General features: G+C 37.9%; 1 protein-coding gene across 2 annotated transcripts in view; it reads left to right on the top strand.

Annotated features, from left to right (window-relative positions):
* aff2 (AF4/FMR2 family, member 2) overlaps nucleotides 1-12,500 on the top strand; it is a 221,374-nt gene that overhangs the window by 47,495 nt on the left and 161,379 nt on the right. For both annotated transcript variants that reach the window (XM_027154627.2, XM_027154626.2), the window contains exon 2: nucleotides 8,447-8,567. In XM_027154627.2, coding sequence (XP_027010428.2) covers nucleotides 8,447-8,567 — 121 coding nt within the window. The remainder of the gene's footprint in view (nucleotides 1-8,446; nucleotides 8,568-12,500) is intronic.

Below are 12,500 nucleotides of genomic sequence, written 5' to 3'. Positions count from 1 at the left end.
ATATTAGTTCTTCGCGAGAACCGGCCGCAAAGAGTAGCGTTTGAAAAAGGTGCTTGGACCCCTCACGTTGCTGCTTGAACACTATGTTGTATCTTGTACTGTATACTGGCTGAAAACATAACTTACCCATACAAATTGCTCACACTAGATTGATAGATTTTAAACAGTTTATTATCGATCTCGGTTAGTACTGAGCGCTTGTCGTAAAAGTCCCTGCGTTTTGCATTAGAACTATCGTCAGAGCCGCTGTTATAGAAAACTAATCAACACCTTCTGATGTATCAGATTCGAGAATTTAACAGTTCTGAGGTAAAAGTCATTATCACGTGGCATTAATCCACTGGAACGGATGAACCTTATTTTAGCTGACTTGCATACGCGGATAATACACTGAACAAAGATTAACATTTCCTTTATACCTATATGTCCTGCATTTTGCAGTCTATCACAACATTTTATTTTATTTTATTGCTATTCGATCACAAACAGCATGCGATTCAAGTAAATCCGGTTATAATTAATCAGGATCCTGCTCCAGCTGTGCTATTTCAAAATCGTTGGCCTGTTAAAAGATTTTCAGGCTGAGAATAAGGACGAGTTGCTTTTGTTCGAGGATCGGATGTCGCTGAAAAAAGACAACAGGAACATCGCAATCAATGCCAAAGAAAACCCTACCGACCAGAAATAGGGTGTGAAAATAGTTCAAAGGAATTGAACACGAGAGTATTACTAATTATGCTTTTTTCCCCTATGGTTTCATTAAGGCCAGTGTATTGATTGAGGCTCAGTATTAAACACATTCAATTAAATCCTGTAATTCAGTATTAGATTCTGTACCGCATTGATTTTTCAAGACATGATTTTCATGGAATATTTGTGTAGACTTTCAGTAGGCTGTGAAGCGGTGCAAAAATGCTAATTAAAAAAATTGGGAGGGGGAAAAAAAAGGGAAAAAAAAGCTTATCAGACACACTGGAATAAAAATGTCACATGTGGAGGTAGTCACCGAACTGCCAACTTCATCTTCCTTCCACATCATCAAACCCTCTCACATCTCTCTCTCTCTCTCTCTCTCTCTCTCTCTCTCTCTCTCTCTCTTTTTGTCACGCTGTCCTCCAAGCAAGAACTGCCTTGGAATAATTAGAGGCTAGAGGTTAAAGGCTTTCTGACAGATGATTTGCGTTGTAGAAGAAGCCTAGTGTGAATGGGATTTGATTGAACAGATGTTTTTCGAATTCAGAACAGAGGTTTGCGTAACACTTTATTTTACAATACACAAGGACCGGGTGTTTAACATGTGTAGGTGAGTAGTGATTACAAGTCGCATGCAATAAATACACTTACACGTGGGATGTCATTTACATACTGGATTTCAGAGTTCTTAGTGTTTGATAAGCATCTATTTTATATTGTATAGTACTACTTGATACCACAGTACAGTTTTTCCATTCATACATTCACATCTTGAATTAGCCAGTCCATCTACCTGAAATCAGAGAACCTCGAGGAAACCCAATACAGACGACAACCTGAGCTCAGGATCAACAACAATGCACTTACTACAAATGACATGTAATTGGCTGCTCAAGACCAGATACCGAGGTGTTTTGTTAAGGCTGGGGCTGTAGGCACGGACAGCGGTGGCTCAAGTGGTTAAGGCTCCGGGTTGTTAATCAGAGGATTGGGGTTCAAGCCCCATCACTGCCAAGCTGCCACCGTTGGTCCCTTGAGCAAGGCCCTTAACCCTCTTTGCTCCAGGGTTGCTCTATCATAGCTGACCTTGGGCTCTGACCCCAACCTCCAAAGGTGTAATGTACAGTATATGTGACAAAATAAAGACTTCTTCTACAGTCATCCATAGGAGATAGGGTTTGGTTCAAATTTGCCCTTATCTGTCAGTATCGGTATGTAGATTTCTAATGATGACTGGTGTTACTTCAAGAACGTGGATGACATCAAGTTTCAGCAGGTATTTCACATGATTTTCATTGAGATACAGTCAAATACCCCTGATAAGTATATTCATCTGTGGTTTCTGGAAATTAGGGGAGGTATTCACAAAAAAGTGTTTGGACTCCGCAGATCGCTGCTTGCCACTGTATGTTACTTGTTTATTAGAGAATGGAGAATGTTGATGTAATATGAAAGTAATATGAGGTGATTAACATTTACATATCAATGTACATATACAGTAAATACACAATTTAGATCTGCTTAATGTTAAGTAACACAATAGTGAGAATACAGCTGGAATACAACCAAACTAAGTGCATTTAACAAAGACGTGTTCAACATATAGATATTAACATAAAGCTCAGGTGGCGTGTCTATGATTTAGCTGTAGCGGTACATGCTTATGCTTGTGGCGGTGATCACTTCCTGTTAACAGAATTTAGACCTGGGAATTAATGCAAACCATAGATTTTGTGAACCAAGAGACAAGAGGGCAGAGATATTGCTTCTGATCTCAGAGTAAATTGCATTACTATTTTTTATTTTTTTCATTTAAGCCATCATGGAGCGCTTGCTTCCACTTATAGTTTTTTCTGCAATAAAATGCTATTTTTCACTTCATTTTTTCATCTCTGCCTGCTGAGATATTCTTGTTAGCATAGTTGACATCTCTGCATAAAATCTAGTCATATAACTGCTATTTTTTACTTTACATGGTACTTATATTTCAAACTTTTATTAGACAGTGTGCACAAGGCATTAAAGTAATAATAATGTTTAAGAAAAAAATGCTGTTTACTCAATAAAATCATGAAACTAGAGCATTATATGCTACTATAAACCTGAATATCAGACATTAATTAGATTATAGTAATAATACTGTAAAAAAAGCTACTTAATTTTATAATTTTTATATATTTTTTTGTCCTATGGCTTATTTCTAATATAAACCTAAATTTGTCAGGAAACCAGTACAAAAGTTACAGAGCTTTCGAAATTTAGAACAGAAGTATTAAACCATAACTGTGGTAAATCTCTTTCAATACGAATGTGAAATATGACAAACAAAAAAGACATTAATTCGAACACAGAGGCCATTAAGGTGTGATCGGCATTATCCGTTTCTGACTACGCAGGGTGTCGGACTTAGCTCGCTTCCTGATGTCATAAGGAAAATGTCCTTCATCCATTTGGCTCGTGACCAACCAGAGAGTTTAGATCCATGCTTGTCTCTGGTGTAAAATCCCTGCATTGTCAGACAGAGCTTTATGCCATGTGCAGACAGTGAGATGATGTTCCGCAGCATGGGGAGGTCTGTTTACTAAATTGGGTCAAAATCTGGAAACACGCCTGAGCTCGGCTCCTGCAATATTCATGGGATGACATTTCAGATATAGTGCAGACTCCAGACGCAGTCTCTAATTGGCCCATGTAGTTAATCACAGAGCGCTTGCATTGTTAGTCAAAAGGGCTGTGGAGATAGACAAGAGCAATTTTGTTGTAATGCAGTGTAACTAATTTCTGTTTTTTTTTTTTTTATTGCAGTGTGAGTTCTGTAGAAATATATTGAAACGATATAGTAATATATCGGTGATAATATAATAGAAGTTTCTATAGCAACAACTCCACAACACGGACTTGGTATGTCGGATGCTCCGTATATTCTAACTCTAATAATACTCATATTAAGGAAATGTGTTATTATTTGTCATATTAGCGTTTATTAGCTTTTTGTAAGCAAAAGTACAAATTCTGGTTGTTGTTTTTTCCATTAACCTAAAAAGTGAGAGAAGGAAGAAAGCCGGTGAGAAAAAGATAAGATGTAACTGCTAACGTAAGTGAGATGTCTACTGTATATGTCTCAAACGTGGGATGGAATATCAACTCATAATTAATAAATTGTAACATATACCTTGCTGTGGTAAAAGAGGAATAAAAACATTTGTGAACTGCCTGTATAGGAAATGAATCCCGTCACACTTGCAATGCGATGTTTGATGCAAGTGGATGATTTTTCTTTAACAGCTCTCTTTGTCTTATTCCTCACACTGCGATAACATTTCAGCGAGTTTCAGTTTTGAGAACAGGTAACCGGGTGAAAGACGAGGAGATACCGAAGCTTGCTTTGTGTTTCAGCGATGTAGTCCAGCCTCTGTGAGCTAAAACAAAGGCTTCCTTGAGGAGATGGAGAGAATCCCAATGGGAGAAGTGGTGTCAGTGGTCAGGGTGGTAACCTGGCACCTGGCAATTACTGCCAGCGGCACTCATTAATCTCACTGAGAGCTGCTCTGCCCTCTGACAAGACTCTCCTGTCACTTCCCCTCTCTCCTGGAGACAAAACCCAGGCTAATACGGCCATTTATATTACATGCAGGTCCACCTATTTGCCAAGTACCTTGGAGGAAGGCTGGCATTTTGAAATGCTGGTTATTTCCATGTGGGCAATTACATTTTCAGCAAGTCGACAGCGGCAAGCACGAGCTGGTTTGCGTAACGAGGGATACGGATTCTGTTAATATCAGCACGTAGCATTCAGAGATTTATTTCTTTATTTATTTGTCTCAGACAAGCCATTCTGCCTGTATAAAATGATCACCTTGGCGGTTTGAATCCCATTTTCCACTAGCGGTTGACAGAGTCAGTAGTGGCTTCTGAGACAAAGAACTGGGGGGAAAAAAACAGAAAGAAAAAAGAGGGAGCCAGCATCCGCAGTGCTGAGATTTTTCCCCCTCAGGCGATGCCGTCAACCCACTTATGCAGACTGGCATCTTCCCGATGAAGGGCCCCTATCATTCCCTTGCAATCAATCCCATCCCAGCGCTTCCAAATCAAGAAACTCGAGCGGATCTCCACCTCCGCTGTCATCGGCTTAATGGGGACGATAAGCAGGTCCATATAATTACAATCCAGCAAAATAATTGTAACAAGAGGCTAAATGATTAGCTGTACTTTTAATTAGCCAGTGCTTCAAATTAATAATTGCTGCTTAAATCTGAAATCAGACCCACTGTTGTGGCGCTCTAATAATGGAGGCACTCACTTGCCACTTATTACAGTTTTTTTTTATTCGAAGCCTTCCTGGTGGGTGGGCGGTGCTGGGCGTTAGGATCAGGGCTAAACAAGAAAGTAAGGGAGTGTATAAGAAAAAAAGAGAGAGAGATTGTCTGTTATCATCCAAAAGCAGCGGAGCTCAGCTAAGATTAAATTTATTCAGTTTACAGAGGATGTCACTGTTCAGTTTTTCCTTTTTCCATCTGGCTTCAGGGAAAGGTGTGGAGGATATGATGAGGAGGGGATGGGGTTTGGGGGTGAGGGTGGATCATGGGGGCTGGATGGGGGTTTCACAGACGAGGACATATTCCACAACACCATCATCAAGCTTGATGTCATGGCCCATTATAAAATAAGCTCTTCCGATGCTGATTAGGCTGAAGACGCTTTAAAAAAAAAAATAAAAAATCTGTTCGTGCAACATACGGATAAGGAAAGAAAAATCCTCATCCTTATAAAAGTCGATCCCTCGAGGCTTTGCTCAGCTGTCGACTGATCACACTTTACACATACAGTCTGCACTGATTGGTTGCTTTTTTCCTTTTTTTTTTTTATATTTTTTGTTTTAATTTTTTTTTTGAGCAATAGATGACCCAGTCCTTGTCTTTGGGTTGTGTAGCATTTTGTGTTCAAAGATGTTTTTTTTTATATAAATTATAATTAATAAAATAAATAAAGTAGAACAAAAACATACAAATAAAAAATATAATGACAAATAAAAATTAAATTTATTTAATTTTCTTCAAACTTAATCGGGCCCAGTAATCCTGTTTATATATATATATACACGTAATATATATATAAACAGGATTACTGGGCCCGATTAAGTTTGAAGAAAATTAAATTTAATTTCATTTAATTTACGTATATATATATATATATATATATATATATATATATATATATATATATATATATATATATATATATATATTACAAATCTGAACCCTGAACATCAAGGGTTAACTATCAAGATGCCACCACTCTTTCTCGTCCTGCTTTACATTAACTGGATAATGTAGTGTCAAGGGGCTGCATTCTTCTGGGGAAATCTTCTCGAGATAACGGCTCTGACAGCCATAAACGTGATCTATCAGCACATCAAAATTATCCGTCAGGTGAGCTGACATAAACATAACTGACATCTTGCTGTCATGGCAGCCAGGGACCCGGCGTCAATCTCCTCTTGTCTCTCTCTCTCTCTCTCTCTCTCTCTCTCTCTCTCTCTCTCTCTCTCTCTCTCTCCTCTCTATTGTTTTTTTATTCCTTCTTTTATGTTGCTTATTTTTCCCCGACCCTCAGAAGAAGTGGCTGTCACCTCCGGGCTCCCTCTCGTTTTTCTTAGCCAGCTCTATTCCACACCCTTTCTGGAATAATTTGATGATGGATTAGACACGGCGTAAAAGCCAGGTGACCCCGAGGAGTGGCTCGGGAATAGCTAGGGCGGATTGAGAACAAACTTATTCCAGCTCTTTGTCTCTAGGTCCTATCCATCACTCTCACAAGCCTGCTCGCTCGCTGCTCTCTTAAAGGCTGCGTCGCTTTCCGAAAGATCCGAAATGCTGTTCAGTATAACGCTTGATAACTGACACAGGAGTGTTATATTTAATATAGGCCAACCTGATGATGATGTTAATGCCGGAAAATCTAATTATATATGATTATATGACTGTAGAAAGGATATTATTCATTATGATACTCTCTTTTGTTTATAACAGTTTATATTCACACCCTCAAGTGTAACCCAAACAAGGATGGGGTTCACTTTTAAGTCTGGTTCCTTTCAAGGTTTCTTCCTTTACCATCTAATGGAGTTTTTCCTCACCACAGTCACCTCAGGCTTGTTCATTGGGGATAAATACAAACACGTTTAAATATGTCTAATATTAATCGTGAACTTTTGTTTAATATTTATCTTTGTATAATAAGCCTTTTGTACTATATTTCTTATGTTCTGAAAAGCTGCTTTGAGACAAAGTCCATTGTTAAAAGCGCTATACTGTATAAGGTGCTCTACAGGAGATGTAAGGAAAAGTGTAAACTCTATCCTTAACATTATCCTTATTCCTCTTTTTTTTGTATGAGTTCAGCCATTTAAATTGTTACACATTTCCTGTATTGACGTCTTCATCGAAAATTCTAATTCAGATTGCATTTGTTACATACACCTTTATACAACATGCAGTGAAATGCTTTTCCTGACCTTTTTTTCTCTTTAAAAGGTAAAAGAAAATGAAATAAAATGGGATTAGCTATACAGAACAGAGTACAAATAAATAGACAAAATATAGAAATAATTACAGCATATGAATTCTACGCAGTGACTGATGATATGAATAGGAACGTAGTGTAGCGGTTAATGAATAAAGTGCATTATGTGTGCAGGTTTAGTGTGAATTTGCAAAGTTTTACTGTGCAAAAAGATCAGTTGGGATCCTGAGTTTATCCCTGGAATAGCGGCACAAACAGGGAACACAGTACTGTATGAGCGTCATTCACACTCCTGTTTACACACTCATTTCCACCTAGGGACAATATCTGTCTATCTGTCTGTCTGTCTGTCAGTTTCTGTGAAATCGGTGAAAAGTGGAGAACATTGTGAAGGAACCAACACAAATATCTAGAGTATGTATGATAACCAAGCTTAGACTTGAACTTTATAATATGCGAAATGCCAGAAGCAAGGATGGCCTCATCAGGACATCAACATTTCTTCATTTCTGAGGTTGATCGCAGATCCTCGTGTATAGGCAGACACTAACACTACAGCTACTAGGCCCTGAGGGACGTCTGTGTTAATCTAGGGCCACGGCGCTGTCTCTGCTGCTGGAATGTAGGCCGTTATGCTAATGCTATGGTAATACCTTGTTTACCCGGGGGTACTAAACTAAGCCCAGTCACTTCCACCTGTGTTTTCTGTTGTTGGTGTCTAATTTAGTGCCGTACAACGCTTTCTGTCAAGTAGTTTGGTCGCTGTGAAAAGGAAAGGTGGAAATGAAAATAGGGTTGTTGTTTTTCTTTTCCCACAGTGTTGGATCAGTTTGATCTTTTATCACTTTCTGCTTTCATGGTACAGACTTGAGGTGCACTCAGGGGCAGCTGCTACTAGTTCAAACGAGCTTCTTGTAAGAGTCACTGTGTTGATTGCCTTCTGAGGACCTTTAAATTGAGAGGAACTCTCCCTGAGGCCTGATACCCTCTCACTGTCGATTCCTGCCAGAGCGCTGTCCTTTACTAAGCTTCAATCCGTCTACTTTACCGCGCTCCTTCCGTCTGCTTCACATCAGCTCAGGCTCAGATAAGAGCTTTTCTTGCATCTCGTAAAAGCGGAGGCTTTTCGCCGTTTGATTTCTTGCATGCCAACTCAAATCATACTTACCGTCTCTCTCTCTCTCTCTCTCTCTCTCTCTCTCTCTCTCTCTCTCTCTCTCTCTCTCCACAGCCATTATGAGCAGGACCGTTCAGCACTGAAGAAGAAGGAATGGGAGCGTCGCACCCAGGAAGTGCAGCAGGATGAAGATTTGTTCTCCACCAGCTTCAATCTGTTTGGTGAGCCATACAAGGTAAGAGTTCACACAGAGGTCCAATCAACAACTTTCATTTCACACCACAAGCTCTGCCCCAGCAGAAAAAAGAGAACAGTGGTTTAATACGATAGCCCATGCCACTTTATTTGCTGCTTCGTGCTCCTTTGCTTTTTTTACTTTCATCCCAGTATTCACACCTCATGAGGTGGTCAGAGCAGTTAAAATAGGAAAGTTGGCTGGAGCCACTAACCCAGTGGTATGTACGGACGCTTTTCATGCAAAAGCAACAGCGACGATTTATTTGACGTCCATTTTGGCTTATAAAAACATATGCAATAATACAGGAATTTTTTTCATTATATTTTAGCTTTTTTTTGGAGAGAAAATGGTGCCATTATTTTTCAATACACACTTTAGAAAGACTTTGAAACTTTTTTTATGATTATTTTCAAGGGGAAGCAGAGGGATGAAGGCGAGTTGACGGGCTGGGCTATGTCTCTATATAGTGTTGCGAATGTGATAAACAGTGTCACATTATATTGCAGTTAGTTCCGCTTAACTAATTTCATTGGATGAAATTTATTCCAATAGCGCTCATTTATCACATGTCCGCATTGGGATGTTTCAGTGTTTCTGCCTACAGTATACAGTATATTTGTTTCATCCATTGTTTCTTAAAAATTCAGTTGTTCCAATTAACAGAGTTTGGCATTTTATACAACTGGGCATTAAGGGCCTTACTCAGGGGCCCAGCAGTGGTAGCTTGGTGGACCTGGGATTCAAACTTACAACCTTGTGTTAAGTAGACCAACACCTTAACCACTGAGCTACCACATATTATACCACATTATCATTCTATATCACAATCTCACTGAAACAGTTGTTACAGTAGTGTTAGCAACATCACCGGCGGTTATGGTGAACGATGCGATTTTTCAAGACCGTCACTTCAGACTTAAAGATGAAGATAAAAGAAAGAAAGGAAACCAGTGTTACCAGCAGAGCCCTTCAACTTTGGTAATCATTTCTTTTTTCTGTCTGACATTTGTCTGGTTATAATAAATATCTGTAGTGTTGTATTTAGCTGAAGTTCCCAGCTTGTAGCTTTATGCTAGGGTTAGGGTTAGGGTTAGGGTTACATCCTTACTGGTGTGATGGTGCTTAACTATTTATTTGTTTGTTTATTTATTTATTTATTTATTTATTTATTTATTTATTTATTTATTTATTTATTTAGAATTTTTTTCTATGAATCTTAAACAAATCTTAAATGTTTGAACGAATCCTGTTTTTTAAATGATCTTAAACAGAAATTTAAAAATGTAAATCTTTAATTTCTTTATATTTATATAAGTAAAATATCATTTATTTTTCTAGACTTAGTAACAGTATTTTTCTTCTAAAAAAAACAAGCAGCTGATTTGATGTTAATATTTGGTAGTTTTTATTTATTTTTTTAGTTTCTGTATGTTTGTATTTAATGCTTTGTTCTCATATAATGATATTGTATTGCCTCATGTATTTTTTGTCACATTGCCCATCCCTATTGAGAGGATATTTTTTTAGGTATTAAAGTCTATTCACTCAGCTGTGTGAGACTCGTCCACTCTAACTAAACAAAATTCTACAAAACCGCCCTCTTCATTAAATTCGGAACACTTGTGATTAAAGTTGAATGTTTACTTAAAAATTAATAAATAAATAACAGAGTTAATTATTCCATTCAGGGATAATTCACACCCAGGAACAATTCCTCATAAATAATTAAGTGCTAAGTCCTCTCCAGTAGACTCCCGAGTGTACATTAGGTTGTAAAATGTAGTGTTTTGCTGTCTGTTGAGATGTTTAGATCGTTGAAGTTGAGTCCTACCAGAATTATTAGACTAAAATTTTTACTTTTTGTTATTATAAACTTTCATTGTTTCCGAAAGCATTACAGAATTTCTTTACCTGTGCCAATGACACTTTTTTAATTAACCCCATTGTTTTTTAACCACTTTATTATTGACAAGGGGTCATGAAGGCTTGGTGGTTAGCAGGTTTGCCTTGCATCTACAGGGCTGGGGGTTTCCTCCAGGCACTCAGGGCTTTTCCCCCCAGTCTTTGCACTGTAGGCTGACTGTCATCTGTAAATTGTTTGTGGTATGTAAATGTGTGTCTGATTGTGACCTGTGATGGGTTGGGACCCTATCCAGGGTGTTCCTCACTTGTGCCCCAGATGCCCTGGGATAGATTCCAGGCTCACTGTGACCGACGCTGTGTATGACAAATGTTACAAAAATGGATGGATGGATGGATTGATGTATGGATGGATGGATGGATGGATGGTTAGTCTTGCCTCCTTGCTACCAACCATTAAACAGTTTAAGGACAAACCTGAATACTTGTATTTTTAAACACAAGACCACAGGCATGTTCTCAGTGCTGATTTACTGATAGCAAGCGAATTGGCAGAAATTATGGCTGCAGTGACAAACTGTTAAGTTGTTTTCTGGACAAACTTTGAGAAATGCCACACATTGTGTAATTAGTGCATTTAACTATATCACTCTGTGTAAAATTACAAACACAGACACTGTTGTTTCATTGCCAGGAACCCATTTTTCATCACATAGGTCTGTGTTTATCATACTGTGACTGTGGCATTATTAACAGGTGGTGTTATTAACAGCTAACAACGATCAGAGCGCAACCCACTGTTTAGCATGTGTTAATGCTCCAGACTCCATTAATTAAGTGCCACTCAGGCTGATGAAGAATTGTTACCTAGCATAGATGTGAAGATCCAGGATTTCTGGTGGGATTCTTTCTTTTTTTAGATTCAGAAGACAGATATCGATTATTAGCTATTGATTGTTGCTAAAGAAGGCAAACTTGCTATTTTATATAAAATAAAAAAAGGCATCCAAATAAAATAATTTTCAAATACAGCTTTGATTTTCCATCTCTGTTTGTTTTCATACAAGTAACTTGAGAATCACCGTCACCTTTAATGTAAACGTGCTAAAGATTAATAGATATGCTGGAATAAACAAATTAATATTTATATTCCCCGGCCACTTTAATTAGAACACCTGCTCATTTAAGCCAATCGTGTGGCAGCGGTGTAACATATAATATCATGCACATACGGATAAAGAACCTTAATTAATGTTCACAGCAATCAAGGTGACTTTAACTGTGACATGAATGTTTGGTGCTAGATGGGCACAGTTTGAGTATTTAAGAAAATATTCATGTACAGCAGTGCCTTGAGTTTTTACAATACACAAAATAAAAACAACATCCAACTAGCAATTGATATATGGGTGAAAAAGCCCTGAAGGTGAGAGTGCTCAAAAAAAAAACAAGGCTATAGTAAGTCACATACAGTAACCACATTTTACAACCATGGTGAGCAGAAAAGCATCAAAATGTACAGGACGTTGACCCTTTAGATGGTTAAGATATGGTAGAATGGTGCACTTGGTTCTACTACTTTCAGCCAAGCAGATGTATTTGAGGCTACAGCGAGCTCAGGTTCACCAAACAACTGGAAAGTTGAAGTTTTTTAATTTTCCTAAATTTAAGCTGTCCAGTGATATAAAAATTTAAAGTACTGCAAAAAACACAATTTCCCAAATGTATTGTAATACCTGGTGAAGATATTTTCTACAAAGAACAGCTTGAGAATCTTCTTGTTGTGCCTGACAAGGTTCTATAGGGATCTGGGACCTCCTTTGAGTACTTTTTTATCCCATCAGATTTATAGCTACTTCAAAATCTTGTTTATTTGTTCCATAATACATTACAATATTTAAATATTTACTTTGGTTTATAGTAATATTACGAGTTAAAATATTACTATTTTAACTGCTTGTGCTTTTTTTTTATCGAGCCCCTCATTTTTCCAGGTCGACAACCGTATGTGTCTTATCTGTCAAAAACTCTTTTTTTCTTCACTTTTATAATGATAAATGAAGAGATATT

This window comes from Tachysurus fulvidraco, chromosome 17, assembly GCF_022655615.1.
Source record: "Tachysurus fulvidraco isolate hzauxx_2018 chromosome 17, HZAU_PFXX_2.0, whole genome shotgun sequence".
In the NCBI taxonomy this organism is placed as follows: domain Eukaryota; kingdom Metazoa; phylum Chordata; class Actinopteri; order Siluriformes; family Bagridae; genus Tachysurus; species Tachysurus fulvidraco.
Note: the sequence above shows the minus strand (reverse complement) of the source record. Positions and strands in the feature narration are given on the sequence as shown.